Source organism: Ochotona princeps, chromosome 2 (assembly GCF_030435755.1).
Source record: "Ochotona princeps isolate mOchPri1 chromosome 2, mOchPri1.hap1, whole genome shotgun sequence".
Lineage (NCBI taxonomy): Eukaryota > Metazoa > Chordata > Mammalia > Lagomorpha > Ochotonidae > Ochotona > Ochotona princeps.
The window spans coordinates 85,340,589-85,356,514 of NC_080833.1; the positions used below are offsets into that span (position 1 = coordinate 85,340,589).

The 15,926-nt window shown below is 42.6% G+C and overlaps 1 protein-coding gene across 3 annotated transcripts in view; it reads left to right on the forward strand.

The window, feature by feature from the left end:
• Positions 1–465: 465 nt before the first annotated feature.
• MFSD14A (major facilitator superfamily domain containing 14A) overlaps positions 466–15,926 on the forward strand; it is a 41,555-nt gene continuing 26,094 nt past the window's right edge. The window contains exons 1-2 of one of the 3 annotated variants that reach the window (XM_058659552.1): positions 466–647; positions 14,741–14,836. Coding sequence is in view for 1 of the 3 variants with exons in the window: in XM_004582012.2 (XP_004582069.1) it covers positions 3,329–3,412; positions 14,741–14,836 (180 nt within the window). In the remaining 2 variants the exon portion in view is untranslated. Of the gene's footprint in view, positions 648–3,148; positions 3,413–3,983; positions 4,422–14,740; positions 14,837–15,926 lie in introns of those variants that run through there. The other 2 variants (XM_004582012.2, XM_058659550.1) reach the window with 2 other exon arrangements.

The following is a 15,926-nucleotide window of genomic DNA, read 5'->3' on the forward strand; positions in this document are numbered from 1 at the left end:
CAAGCTGAGGACTTCAGCCGCTAGGCCACCACGCTGGGCCTGTAGTTCCATTTCTTTAATAAGTAGCTCATTGTGGAATAGGGTAGGATTTGGATTTCTGTGCCACAGTCTTGTTTCTTCAGGAATCCAGCTTCAGTACCTGGCCATTCTCTGCCAGAAATTGGTCTCCCTTTCAAGGTGCAGCATGACCTGTGCTCATTACCTTTAAAGACTTCATTGTTTCTCTCAGTTTCCAGCTCTGCTTCTTGGCATTCTTATTAATTTGGGAAGTTCCAAATATCCTTCAAAATTAGGTCTTATACTTATGTTAGCCAGGAATTATTTCTGTTGTCTATAACCAGAGACTCTTGACATAATGAACCTATTAATGTAAATCCTATTTATGGCGTCTCACCACATGCCAAGCCAAATTATACACACAATAGATTTGTTAGAATAAGACTGATCTCTCTTATTTTCTCTTGCAGATCTTTTAGCACAAAGTCTAGGACATTCTGGACATTGGATCATGCTGAGTTTCTCTTAATCAGTTCCAATAACTTTTAAAGTAATCTGCCTTTACTAGAATGTAAAGTAAACTCCATGAAGAAAAAGTCTCATTTATTGATGTCCTGGAGTCTAATAGCAACAGTGAGAAACATGTACAGGTACTCCACAATATTTTTGAGTGATTGTTCAATAACCAGTTCTTTTTTTTTTTAAAGATTTATTTTTATTACAAAGTCAGATATACAGAGAGGAGGAGAGACAGAGAGGAAGATCTTCCGTCCGATGATTCACTCCCCAAGTGAGCTGCAACGGGCCGGTGCGTGCCGATCCGATGCCGGGAACCAGGAACCTCTTCCAGGTCTCCCATGCGAGTGCAGTGTCCCAATGCATTGGGCGGTCCTCGACTGCCTTCCCAGGCCACAAGCAGGGAGCTGGATGGGAAGTGGAGCTGCCGGGATTAGAACCGGCGCCCATATGGGATCCCGGGGCTTTCAAGGCGAGGACTTTAGCCGCTAGGCCACGCTGCCGGGCCCAATAACCAGTTCTTAAGGATGATAAAATTGGTAGTGAATGAAGTGATTTTGAGGGGTTATGAAAGTCAGGATAACCACACTTTTTGTCTTATCAGCCTTTATTTCCATCCACAACAGGCTCCTTTTTTTTTTTTAAATGAAATCTACCTTAGATTTCTTTATTTAAAAACCTTCAACTTGGATTTCCCGTAAGTTTTAATGAGTTTTTTTAAGCAAGTATTAGTTAATTTACTGTAGGGAAATACAACTGCAAGTGTCCATCAGTATTTTAATATCTTTTCCCTGTCCATGCAAAGTTATTTTTCCACTTCTAGTCAGTATGGAACAGAAGGAGCAAAAAAAAAAAAAAAAAATTCAATCAGTTAAATTGTTGAGGACTTTTTTGCTGTCACTCTTCAGATCGAGCTCCCTTGTAGAGTGCTTGGGAGGTGGCAGAGTGTGGCCCAGGCGTGGGCCCCAGCCATGCAGGTGGAAGACTTGAGTGGACTTCTAGACTCCTGACTTCTCAATTAGCCCAAGCTGTTGTGACCATCTTGGAGTGAAACTGCAGATGAAGATCTCGCTCCCATCTTTTTGAAAGGTAGAGCGACATAGAGGGAGAGAGATCTTCCATGCCAATTCATTCCCCAAATGGCTGCACGGCCAGGTCTGAGCCAGGCTGAAGCCAGGAGCCAGGAACTCCATTCTGTTCTCCCACATGGGCAGCAGGGACCTCAAACACTTGGGCTATTGTCTGTTGCCTTCTCAGGCACATTGACAGGAAGTTAGGAAATGGAGCGGTCAAGACAGGAATCAGTGGTTGGACACAAGTTTCCAGTGTTCAGGCAGCAGTTTTACCCAACTCTGCCATAATGCTTTCTAACATTTTTTATTCTTAAGTAATTTCAAAGTTAAGAAAAAGTCGCAACATAAGTTCAAAACCTATACATGCCCTTTACCATGCATATCAATTATAGCTGTGCAATAAATCACCCAAAAGTTAGTGACTTACAACAAGAACTTTTTATGTTACCCAGTCCCGGGGGAGGTTAAGCTCTATGTTCCTCCCTCAGGGTCTCCCTAAAGTTACAGTCATGTTGGCAAAGGTTGCAATCAGCACAAAGCTTGACCAGGGCTAGATGATTATCTTCCAAGATGATCATGGCTTTCGGCAGGAGGCCTCAATCCGTGGACAACCAGCGGAACCTCTGTATAGCTCATGTCCAGCCTTCTTCAGGAAGGCTTGGCCTCCCAGTGAGTGACAAAGAGGAGCCTCAAGATGCAGTGCCTTTTATGACCTAGCCTCTGAAGTCAGTGCCCTCACTTTGATCTAACAGAAGACTCATTAATGCTAACACAACGCACTTCTCCCAGGAAAGAGGATCAGTCTGTGAAGGTAGAAGTACCAGCCCCAGTTACTATGTATCACCCACATAGCACCTACATGTTATTTCCTAAGTATTGGAGGGATGCATTACATCCCATCACTGCTTACAACTTGTGCTATAGAAGGCAAAGGATACCCTCTAAAACAACACAGAAGTCAAAATCAAATGTTATCGCTAAGTCCACATTCTACTTGTGTTGACTGAATGTATCAGTTTTTCCATCAGATTTTTAAGGAAATGTGGTAAAACGACAGCAGCTTACAAAGTTTGAGAGGTAGGTCTCGTACATTTTTATTGATAAGGAATAAAGACAAGGTCCTGGGTCTGGAGAGCAGCTGCAAAAACAAAAGCAAAACAACAAAAAAGCCATGATCCAGTTCTGTTCTGTTCTTTCTGGTGGGGGCTCCCCCTAGCACCAGGCTACTTGTGGAAATCCCACTTACATTTACCTGTTAGGTTAGCTGCCATTCCTGGGAAATCATTTCTTCTTAATGTGCGCTGGAACACAACTAAAGATTGAGCTGACCCTGTAGGCGGCCTGGCGAAAATTAACCGTGCAATTACCAGCCTTATTTTCGTGAGCAGGCATCAACTTTTCAACTTAAATGCATCCTCCTGTGGGTGAGGAGCGGCGGCAGTCTCGGCTCCCTGCCGCCCCAGGACCGTAGCGCGGATGGAGCGAGCTCTTGGCTGCCCCAGTCGGGGCAGCGCGGGGCCGGCGAGCCCGCGGGGGCCGGCGTCACGTGGGCGGGGCGGGGCGCGGCGGGCTCGTCGGCCGATCGCACGATGTGACGCGCCGCCCGAGGCAGGCCGGGCCCTCAAGATGGCGGCGGGCGCCCCGAGCGGCTCGGCCCCGCAGTAGTGGCGGGACGGCACTCGCCGCTGGGGCCGGCCGCCCCGGGAGTGGCTGCAGCAGCGCCAGGCATCGAGGATGGTAAAATGACCCAGGGAAAGAAGAAGAAACGGGCCGCGAACCGCAGTATCATGCTGGCCAAGAAGATCATCATTAAGGACGGAGGCACGGTGAGCTAGGGTTCCGCGCCGGCAAGCGTTCCTCGGGGGAACCCTCTCCCACCCGAGCACCGCGGTGGCGCTTGTGGCCGCTCCCGGCGCCCCCGGCCACGAGCCGGCGTGTCTCTGGCTTACGCCGAGCCTGCACCGCTGCTCCGGAGGTTGTCCTCCCCCGCTCCGGCCTGCGGCCTCCAGGGCCTTCCCTCTTGGAGAAGCCGGTCGCCTCCCAGCACCTGCCGCCCTCTGACCGGGCGGCCCTGGAGACTCTGCGGCTTCGGCCCCACGTGCGCCTCGGCCGCGGGGAGCGAGGTGGCAGCTCTCGGTGTGTCGTTCGCCGCCGCCGCCAGGCCCCACTGTCGTGGCGCTGGCCCCAGGGTCGGGGAGCCATCCCTGCTGCCCTGCCATATGCTGCTAACGGATGGCATCTGGCGCAGCGACCCCGTCGCGGCCTTTCTGGGTCCACATCGCGGTGGGTGGGCTCTCTGGCTGGTCGCGGCTCCCACTCCGGCCACCCGACCCGCGGTGGGCTCTGCGCTTCGCTTCTGGGGGTGGCGGGCTACCTTTGAAAAATGGGCTGCTTTTCAAAGAGTAGTCATCACTTAATTGGGCCTCAAGATCAGAAATACCACGTAGAATTGATACAGTGTCAGTATTAGGGATAGGCACTTGGAAAGGAAGACAGATTGAAGACAAGAAAAACAATTCTGGTCCTAAAAAACAGTTGTTACCACAATAAACTTTTGGCAGTGTGCTGTAGTATACTGGTGGGGGATGTAGGGTTTTTTAATTGAGAAAACAATTCACCTGTACCTTTCTACTTTTACTAAAGAAGAATCCCTGTTGCTACTACCCTCCCTGGGCTTTGTTGCATCCCTTGATACTCGTTCTGCCATAGAATGGAAAGGTGAAATGTGTTTCCCCTTTCTCCATAAGTATTAGGAAATGGTTCTTTTAATTCTGTTCCTGTTTTGTCTTATTGGATCACTGATCAACTGCTAGCACAGTGTTAAACACTAAATATGTAAGTAGGCCACCTCAGAGGGTTTGCTGAATTTAGTTGAAATAAGTCGCAACTTTGTTTTGAAATTTCACTACACACTGGAACATATGTACGAGATTAGAATGTCTTTGATTAATTATCAAGTTCATTAGATGTCATAACTTTGAAGTTTTATAAAACAAAGAAGAAACAGCTTATCAGGCTGTTTTACTGTATTTGATTAAAACATCACTGAATTGGTTGAGAATAGTCATAACTCATTTGATAAGTTGCTAAGACTGGAGGGAAAAAATGGTGTTGACTTTGTCAACTGTAGAAAAGGTTACTTTAAATTCTTAATAAAATCAGTAAATTGAGGCAAAGGAAGGATTCTATTTTATGAAAACAGTGACACGTAACATCAGTATTTACAAGGTAAGAATCTTTTATCCAGAAGCAACCTTCCTTTTCCTTGTAAAGTTTAGTGGAGTACTTAGTTTGGGATTGAATTCGATTTGCTTTACAGCACCCCAGATGCTTTCGTTTCAAGTGTGATTTGGAAGAAACTTTTTTAAACCTTTTTTTTCTTTTCCTGCTTTAGATAGTAAAGTTGTAGTGAATTTATAGCTTACTTTAGGACACAGTTTTTGCACATATGTTTTACGAGGACACAGAAATTGCCTAACTTTTCTTGAGGGCCTTGGACGGGAATGTTGTGGTTTCTCATCTTTATACATGAAATGTTTCGCTTGAGACATTGCTTTAGAATAGGGATTTTGCATGTTTGAATCCTGCATGGCCTCGTGTGTAATTTGAAAATGATAAATGCATGAATTTTTGTACCAGCATATCCCTAAATGAATTGTTAGTGTCTTTTATTTCTTAAATCTGTACATGACAGAAATTCTTTCGCAGTACAATGTTTATTAATTTATTCTTTATGTAAATGAAAAGCTTTTTACATAGAAATGATTTAAAAGTGGCTTTTGGTTTTCTCTTTTCAATAGACCAACGCACTGTTGCATATGATTTTTTTTTTTTTTTTTTTTTTTTACATCAAGAAGAAATGAAGAGAAGTTGCTATTTGGTATTCTCTTCATGTGCTTAATTCCTTACCTCATCAAGCGTTTTAAAGCTATTACCATTGACATGACAGTTTCATAACAAAAAGACCACTGGTTCAGGGGCAGGTGTCAGGCTTTATGCTGTCAGTACGTGGTTGTGAACTGTATCTACATCCCTGACCAGAGGCCCTGAGCTGATCCCTGATCCTGTTTTCTTTCTGGTGTACAGCATGGTCATCAAGTATTTTGTTTTATCCTACTAATGACATGTTTGTAAGCCTGTTCAGCCAAGATGAGATTTGTAAGCAAAACTGGAAAAAAATTGTTAATTTGTCAAAAAAAAAATTGAGCAGGCTTATCGTTTTCTGCATTAGTCCTAAGGTACTAGAATTTTTTTTTCCTCAGATTGTTTTTCTGTGGGCTCTCAGGCCAGGGTAAATCTGCTGTGTTGCTGCTTTGCGTAATGGCAATTAAGGTAAATTACATTAAGGTGTGCAGTTTTCTGTCGGGCATTCCTAATCCAGTTCTGCTGACCCTTAAGTCTAGGAAATGCTGTTTGAAAGTATGTTTTTCTGGGCAATTACCCCAAAGGTTCAAACTTCTCAGAAGTTTACTTACGAGTTGTTGTTCTCTTTGGAAACAATACAAGTTAACAGTAAGTGCCACTGATTAAATTCAGTGAATATTGACTGAATTATCTACTGCAAACTGGTTCACGTTGATGAATTTGCTCTTGAAGCATGTGTGCTTGGAATATAGCTTTCAGTTAGTGTTTGGTGAACGTGACCTATGTATTTTGTGGGACTACATCTTTGACAAAGTGGGAAATGAAGGGGTGAAGTGGTGATACGGCTTTCAGGATTTAGTAGAAAGCAAAGCGCATATAAATTGCTTTGTTAAGAGAGTTGGAAAAAAGTAAAATGATGTTCATTTCAAAGAGTTATAAATATGCCCAGAGATGCGGAGCGGTGAATACCCTCCTCCCCATTTCTGCTGCCTCTGATGTTAGAGTCACTCGGAGTCAGCAGGCATTTGACATGGGAATGCTTAGGCTGTAGCCCTTTGCACTCTTCAGCTGCAAGGAAGGCTAAAATAGTTGTAGAAGGGCTCTGTGGTTCCAGATGTCAGCCTTCATTCTCAGGTGCAAGTTGTGAAAAGGGAAGTGCGTGAGAAGTAGTAACATCAGGATGTACCTACAGGGGATCCTCAGTTTCAGCTGGGAATTTTCTCAGGACTTGAACCTGGTGCCCTGGTAGGAAAGTGGTTTAAACACTGATAAATGCCCACCTTAAAAAGTAAAACTTGGTGTCATGAAATTCTTGGGTATTTTTAAAATGCATATTTCCTTCAGTAACGATCTAACCAGTACCTTTTTACTCTGTGATGGTATAGGAATACTATTAATCTATCAATAAAACCTCGCAGTAAACCTTTTTTTTTAAACTCATACTGCAGACTAAGCCAAAATGGCTTAATTAACATAGATGTGTCACTACATGTTTATGGTGGTTCATACTTTTGGGGCATTGATGGTTGATTTTGCATTATAAATGTAGGAAACTTTGTTCTACCTGATTAAAGTTACAGAACACAAACCCCCTCTGATGCCAGATCTTAGTACTTTAAAGCCTTATGTTTCATTCAGACCTACCATAATATTCAAGGGTTCCGGGAAAGCTGTATAGCTACCACATTTTCTATTGGAAGTGTTGTTGTTGCTAAGATTTATTTTTATTGGAAGGGCAGAATTACAGAGAGAAGGAAAGACAAGAGAGAAAGTGATCATCATCCATCTGCTGGTTCACTCCCCAAGTAGCCACAGTGGCCTGAGCTGCACTGGTCCGGAGCCAGGAGCTTCTTCCCGAGCTCCCCTACAGATGAAGGGCCGCAGAGATTTGGGAGCATCCTCTGCTGCTTCCCACAGGCTGTAAGCAGGGTACTGGCTTGGAAGTGGAACAGCTGGGGGTTTGAATTGGCGCCCACATATGCCCCTGGCACCATAAGTGGAGACTTAGTGTGGTGTGACACTGTGCTGGCCCTCACTGGGAGTTTTTCGATTCCTCCATGAAAAACTAACTTATATGCCTGCAATTAAATGTCTTTGTTTATTTTCTGTGTAAGATTTTTACAGTGGATTATTTTAGTCAACTTGTTACATACTTTCAGTGGAAATGCAGTGTTTCTGGATCGTTAATGGAGGGAGTAGCAGTGACTGAAAGTGAGATGCTGTTGTAAGTGGCGGCCTAATGTGCTGCATCACAGCATTGGCTCCAGTTGTCTTTGGGTACAAGATAAAATATTACGTTTGAGTCTCTCTTTTTTTAATGATCTTGGCTGTTTTACAGAGTAAAGCCAGTTTCATAAATGCTCAGTTTGGTTTTTCATTTACAGGAGTATAATGACATTGTAACACCGATTTGCTGGTGGAACCAGAGCTGTTTTCTGGTCAGATGCTCCTGCCTAGTTCACTGTTAAGAATGCAGTCATCTCGTACAGGGGTTAATTAGTCCCTTGGAATACCTGCTTCCCGTATTGGAGTGCTTGGCTCAAGCCTTTGCGGCTCTGTTTTTGATCCAGCTTCCTACTAATGTGAACCCTGGGAGGCAGCAGATGATGATGAATGACTCCAGTGGCTAGGACTCTGCCGCCCACGTGGCACACCCAGATTAAGTTCCAGGCTCTTAGCCTGCACCTGGTTGAAGCTCTGATTGGTTCAGGCCTTTTGGTGAGTGAATCACTTTTCTGTTTCTGCCTCTCAAATAAAATGAGAATAAGTTATTAAAGACACTTTCCTACATAGTATCTGTAAGCTCCATAAGCATTGATTTGGGAAGTTTTAGACAATCTGAGAGTTAGTTGAGGATTTAGGGAAGAGATAGGGATGCTTCTCAATTTATGGAAGGGTTGTACCCTGATACATCCTTTATAAATTTAAAATAAAGTTGAAAATGGCATTTAATACACCTAACGTACTGAATGTCATAACTTAGCAGTACAATACTGTAAAGCATTGATTGTTTCCCCTACTGACTGCAGGGTGACTAGAAGCCATGGCTTGCTTCTCTGGCCCAGCTTTGCAAGAGGGTATTTTACATTTGATCAACCCAGAAAGATTAACATTCAAAATATAGTTTTTTTCTGAATGTATCACTTTGTACCATGAGAAAGTTGACGGGTTTTAAGTTGGGGACAGTCTGTAATTGATGTGAGCTGCACATACACCTGTTAAGCAGCTTTGTGTTGTGCGTGGACCAAATGCTCTGGATTGTGGAGCAGTAGAGCACACACGGCTCCAGGAGCATCCACCCAAGGGCCCTTCACTGCCAGTAGGTTTGCACTCTAAACTCATTGTAAAAAGAGAATTTGGACCGAATAAGTAAGTACCTTACATAAGTAAATAAAGCATTACGGACGTTGACTCACAGAACAGGGTAAAAGAATAAGTAGATTTTAAAAGATGAGGTGAAAAATCTAGATAATGAAGCATTGGTTTGCTACCGGTGGAAACATTGAGAACTCAGGAAGTTGCTTTGGGGCGGGGTGGGGAGGGATGAAGAAGGCTGGTCAAAGAGTTAAGGGAGAGATTGTCTAAGGTTGAAATTGGAGAAAACTACCGTGGGACCATTGTCATAGTTCTGTAAGAGAGAAACTACTCCATTAAACAGACTTGGGCATGATTTTTGCTATGGTTTTGTGCAGGATGTCCTAGCCTTTAGAGATTAGCGTGCTAGTTTATGTTCAGATTTGTCTACAGAGTTTTTCACTGTCTCTTATATTTCTGCGAACATTTTCAAATGTTAGCTGCTAATATCATCTCTTCTTGAAGGTCCGAACTCCACCCTTAGTACAGTAATCCACTTACTGACTTAATTTTTGCCTCCATTCTTATCTGTCACTTCATTCTCTGTTCTTTCCATCTGATTCATGCATTAACATTGCACTTTATTGATTTAAGTTTTCCTGAAATGTTGCCTATGGATACATATTACTTTAAAACCATCAATACTTTTGTCAAACATTTTACTTTTGTTAATATGATCAGTGAAAGATTTTTAAAATGTCTTTTTTAAGATTTAAAAAAAATATATATTTTAAACATTTTTATTGTTTGAAAGGCAGAAAAAGATTGTTCTGTCATCTGCTGGTTCACTCCCCAGATGCCTGCGATAACCAGGAATTGGCCAGGCCAAAGTTAGGATCCAGAATTCAGATTGAGTCTCCCACATGGGTGCCAGGACCCAAGTACTTCACCTGCCTGCTGCCTCCTAGGATGCACAGTGGCAGAAGGTTGACTTGGAAGCAGAGATGGCACACTCTGGCAGGCACACTGAGAAGGGATGCAGGCATCCCAAGCTGCTGCTAACCCACAGCGCCACACGTGCACCCCTGCTATGATTTGCTTTACAATATTTCTCAATATGCTTGCCTCTAAATTCAACTGTTGTATATGTTTTTCTCAACCCACAGTACCTGAAATTGAATGAAATTTTTCATTTATTCTTTTCCCTTTTTACATTATCCAGCTGGTCAAGCCAGACACTGAAATCTTATTTCGTCAGCTCTGGTCCTTCCTCAGCTTCCGCTGTGTATGAGCTACCACTGAGTACTATTGATTTCTGTCTGCTAAGTGTTTTTTTGTATCATCTATTCACTTTTCTCTATCCCTGTTACTGTGATCTCATTCAAGCTTCTGTATCTGTCAGCTTTGTTTATACCTCAGCGGCCTCTTAACCTCCTTGCCACCAAGTGAAAGTTGTTCGAAGTAAGCAGTGCTTAATGTGAGGTTATTCACTACCCCTTAAGTATTTCAGTATTACCCTGCTCTCTTCAATCTGAAGATAGGATCTACAAGGCCATTTTTTTGAGTGACCCATCCAACTTCTCTTGGCTTCTTAGCCTCAACTTTGACTGCTTTCCTCCTTGTGTGCCAGAAACTGAAATGAGCTACAGTGTCTTGTCTGGCCCTGCTGGGTTCTGTCCCCTTTGCCTTAGCTGCTTTTGCTCACCATTCTCACCCTTCAATACATAGCTAAGAATCGTAACATTTTTTTCACTGAAATTGAATACCTTCTACCTCCTGGAGGCCTTCCCTGATACTCCCCTTCATTGATTACTTTTATCTTTAACAGAACAATTTTAACACTTTTTTTTAGGGTGAACATTTGACACAGTAGTGAGGATACCAGTTGTTATGCCCCCATTGCGTATTGGAGTGCCTTGGGTCAAGTCCCAGCTCTGCTTCCCATCCAGGTTCCTATTATTGCAGACCTAGGTGGTAGCAGATGATGGCTAGAGTACTTGGACTTCTGCTACTAATATGGGAAACCCAAAGTGATTTTTGGGTTCTTGGCTTGAGGATAACCCAGCCTGAACTGTTGTGGATGCTTGTAGGGGAATGAGTGCATGCAAAATGTGTTTTTTGGTTTGCTTTTTTTTTCTTTTCTCCTCTTAAGATTTAGTTATTTGAAAGGCAGAGCGACATCTTCGATCCAGTGCTTACAACCAGTGTTAGACTGAGCTGAAGCCAGGAGCCAGCCATTGTTATCTGCGTCTTCCATGTGGGTGGCAGAACCCAAGTACTTGGTCCATCATCCACTGTCTGCCAGGCACCTTAGTAAGAAGCTAGATTGGAAGTCGTGTAGCTGACCTGAACTGGTGCTCCACAGTGGATCTAGGCATCTCACACCACAGTTTATCCCATCGTGCCACATGTCTGCCCCCATCTGTGTCTGTCACTCTTTACTTTTCAGGGATAACAAGTAAAAGTTCAGTGTTAATTTTCTACTGTCCTTTTTGCTCTCTACTTACATTTACACACATTTTAAAAGAATCACCATCTTTTTATTAGCATTTCCTAAATTCCTTTCCAAGGAACTCCTGTGTCTATGAGATAATCTATTATAGAAGGAAGATCTCTTGGTTGAGTTTGGGCATCAGTGGACACTGTGTCTGCATGGATATTTGAAACAAATTAGCATGTTAAAGATCCTGAGAAGTCCCACTAGTGACTCAAGTGTTGTTCATGTGGTGGTGAACAGAACAAGAGTGAAGCTTACCAAATCCTGTGGCCTGTATATGAGCCTAAATTTACTGGCTTATGTACTGGTCATTACCCCTTCATGAAATTGCACCTTTGTGATTGGTGATATTCTCTTGATTCTTAACCTACTGTTGCTCCTTTACGCTTTTTGCTCTCCAGCCTCATCTGTACTGAAGATTTTAAACATTTGTTGCTGCTAACTTTAAGATCTGTTTGATTGAAAGACAGAGCAAGGGAGAGGAAGAAGGGGAGGGTGTGGGGATGAAAGGGAGCAAGAAAGAAAAAATCTTTCCTGTACTGCTTCACTCCCCAGATGGATACATCAGCAGGGCTGGACCAGGCTTCAGCTAGGAGCTAGGAACTCCATTCAGATCTTGCACTTGGGTGGCATAGGCCCATGTGCTTGGGTTTTCTTCTTCCTTCCCAGGCCATTAGCAGACTAGGAAGAGGAAGAGCCCAGGCTCTGCTGATGCTCGCATATAAGATGCCAACAAGCAAGGGCTTAACTTACTGCTTCACAACACCAGCCCCTGACTAGTTGTTTTAATCTGGTTTCAGAATATTTCAGGTAAAAAAAGTAGTGTCTTAGATGGGACCTAAACTAAATTAGAGCCTTGTGAGTGGAAAATTGCTAGAGAGCCATGAACTTCCACTTCAAGACTGCCAGGCTTAATGTGTAGAAGTCACGTGTGATTGTCCATGCCAGTATTCATCAGGTTCCAATCCTAAGTGCTTACATCCATCCCCCTCTGCTTGTGTATCAATACCAATTCATTGGTCTGTGTCCTCACCACCTCTTGCTTGAGCTGATTCAAATAGCCTGCTTTTGCATGCACATCACTCCTCAGTTTTATGCTTAGGAAATTAGAAAAATGCAGGTCTGATGTCTTGGTTGAAGCTTTTCAGTGGTGTGCCATGTTTCTAAAATACAAAGGAGAAAATCCTTAACAGAATTGAGGCTATCTTTTATTTTTCTCTTTTTACTCCATGACTGACTAGACTATTATCCTCCAGTAGCTTTAAACAGTCATGTTCCCTCTACTTCATTCTGGTCTTCTCCCAGTGTGACTGTGCAGAAGGCCTTCCTTTTCTTGCTTTATAAAATTTTAATATCTCTTACTGTAGTTTCCTAGAAGTAGATCATTAAGAGATTCTTTCTCTCAAGACTGTATACTCCTTGAGATTAGGGACCTGGATTTGTTTTTGTAAACTTGGAACCTCTCATACATAGTAGATGTTTCTGTAAATGTTTGTTGAATGAATTCACTTTATAGAAATGTATTCCTAGTCATGGTTATTCAGCTGAACCCCATAGCCCGAGTTCCTCACCTGTAAGTTCTACCGAAGAGAGTTTTCAGGTACCTAAATTCTGTGGGTTGGAAGAAATATTTATTTTAAAAGATGGTTATGGTGGACTATGATAATATTAAGTGATGCAGCATAATTTTTGGCCTGTAGAGAAAACATACAACTAATATTTTCATATATGATTACTGAATAAAAAGCTTAAACATAACATTTTAATATGTATTTACAAGCGCATCTGTTCTTTTATTGTTAAATTTTATTCACTTAAAATAATTTTTTGTTTGCATGGGAGTGAGTCAGAGGCTAATGGCTCACTCCTGCAGCTCACACCCACAGCAACTGGGACTGAGCTGCTCCCACATGGGTGGAGGGATCTGACTGCTTCAGCCATCACTTCCTGCCCCACTAGCACAAAGCTGGAATCATGAGCCAAGCTGGGAGTTGAACCCAGTCTGATAGGGGTGCTTGTGTTCCCCTGGCATCTTAACCACCAAGCCAAAATCCCACCCTCAGATTCTGAACTTGAATGTTCTGTTATTGAAGAAGGCAAACAGCAGTTTATACTTCTGTTTTACAGATTTGTTATTGGCGACTGATCTAATATTTTTGGTTTTTCTATTGAATTAATGTTTCTCATTAAAATATAAAGTTCAACAGCTCATTTAATTCTTCAAGGCATCTCCAGCAGTGGTAGAAGCTGCATTTTTTTGTTTAAATCACCTTTCATGTATTTATCAAATCCTGGATCTCTGACCTATTGATATAGGGACTGTTCTGCCTTGAGCTGTGTTGATATCCATTCTGGTTGTTGCCGTTTATTTCATTTATATTTGGGGTTGGCGCGGTAGCCCCCTAACAGTCATGGTCCTTGGTCTTCCCCTTTTTTAGTCTCCAGTCACCCTTTGCCATCATCTTAAAATGTCCTTCTGATCATATGAGTCTTAGCCTTAGTGGCTCTCTATTGCCTTCAGAATAAATTCAGTCTCCTTAGCGTGAAAGTGAGTCCTCATGTTCCTTTAATGCATCTTTTCCCTTTTTTTTTTTCTTTAAGATTCATTTTATTTGTACTTGAAAGGCAGAGTCAAAGAGAGAGAAGGAGAGCTCCTCTGCTGGTTCACTCCCCAGTTGGCTGCAGTGGCCAGAACTGGGCCTCTCTGAAGCCAGGAGCATGGAGCTTCTTTTCAGGTCTCCCATATGGGTGCAGGCTTCCAAAGACTTGGGCCATTTTTCCCTAATTCACAGGGAGCTGGATCGAACTGGAGCATCCAGATTTTGAACTGGCACCCATATAGCTTGTTGGAGCTGCAGGCGGAGGCTTAGCTTGCTACCCCGTGGCGTGAGGCTCCACTTCTAGCTCCTGTACAGTGCGCCCCAGCACAGAGCCCTGGCTCTGGTTGTACTTAATTGCATATAAGAATCCTTGATGCTTTATGCTCTCAAACCTCAGACTCTTTTTGTACTTAGACTTGAGCAATCTTCCCACCTTACGTCCCTAATCGTTTGACTCTATTGTATCCTTTCAGCTTTCCTGTATTTAGAAGTGGGATAACCCCCTCCACCACACCCCAGTTCTTCCGTGTTCCCATTATACACTGTACTTGCAGTAGTGGATTTGTTTCCTTGCAGTGTCACCTTGAGAACAGGGACAGTTAGTGTGTACAGGTTTGATATAATGTTAGTATATAAGCAGTCATGTATTAAGTAACAACATTTGGGTCAATGTTAGACCACACATACCTAAGTTTGCATTGCCTGAGATGTTAGCCATTTTAGTTTATGTAGGTACACTCAATGATACTTGTACAACAGTGAAATTGCCCAGTGTCATATTCTGAGAACATTTCTGTCATTAAGGGACACACTATATGTTCTTAATATTCAACTCTTATTGTTGTAATTCTGGAATGCACTGTTAACACAAACTTTTTTTAAAATCTCTTTTTTTATAGCCTCAAGGAATAGGTTCACCTAGTGTTTATCATGCGGTCATTGTCATCTTTTTGGAGTTTTTTGCTTGGGGACTCCTGACAGCACCCACATTAGTGGTAAGTAATCTTCTATTACTGTATTGAATCTGTTTTTATTCAGTTTTAGAGGCAAAGCTAGCTCTTTTTCATGATTAGTTCTCCCAAATTCCTGCTTGTCTACCTCTCCCTTATTTTTTGTAACAAAATATGTTTACATTTCGTTCACTGTTTGATAGGCTGGAAGAGATCCTTACAGAGGTAAGTTTGTGAAACACAGTGTGATGGCCTGTGTTACTCAGCAGAATTATTTTGACATTCATTTATCTAGTTTTACTTTAATAGTGCAAACTTCTTTTCATTTGGATTAGGCCTCTAGAGGTAACTATTTAAGAATGAGTGTTCATAAGTCAAAAGTGATTTTATTCGAATTTTCCCACATTTGGAACCTTAGAAAAGACCTCCCTGCCAGACCAAACGACTAGAGTGATAGCTAATTTCCTCCGATTGGTGCAGTTAAAGGGAATGGAATTAGAGAAGGCATATCTATGAAAGCAGTTTATAATATCTTCAAAGCAGTAATTAGCATATGCACACAGCTTCCTTATAGTTCACAAATGTAATTGTCATTTTCTTTAAAAAATTTTTTTTTAAGATTTATTTATTTTTATTGCAAAGTCAGATATACGGAGAGGAGGAAAGAGAGAGAGGAAGATCTTCCATCTGATGATTCACTCCCCAAGTGGCCACAATGGCTGGAGCTGAGCCAATCCGAAGTCAGGATCCCAGCACTTCTTCCGGGTCTCCCACGCGGGTGCAGGGTCCCAAGGCTTTGGGCCGTCCTCCACTGCCTTCCCAGGCCACAAGCAGTGAGCTGGATGGGAAGCAGAGCTGCTGGGATTAGAACCGGCGCCCATATGGGATCCCGGGTGTGCAAGGCGAGGATTTTAACCATCACACTATCGCTCTAGGCCCGGTAATTGTCATTCAAAGAAACTTTTACAAAAAGGTTGTTTAAGCAAAACTGAATGATTTATAAGTAGATTGAATTAGTCTAGTTGAGAGCATCTTTAATCCATATTTCTTGGCATATTTATTGTAGTTATGTTGTTATATATACCTAAAACATGAATATATCACAATTATTTTTCAAGTAAATGATATTTGTGAG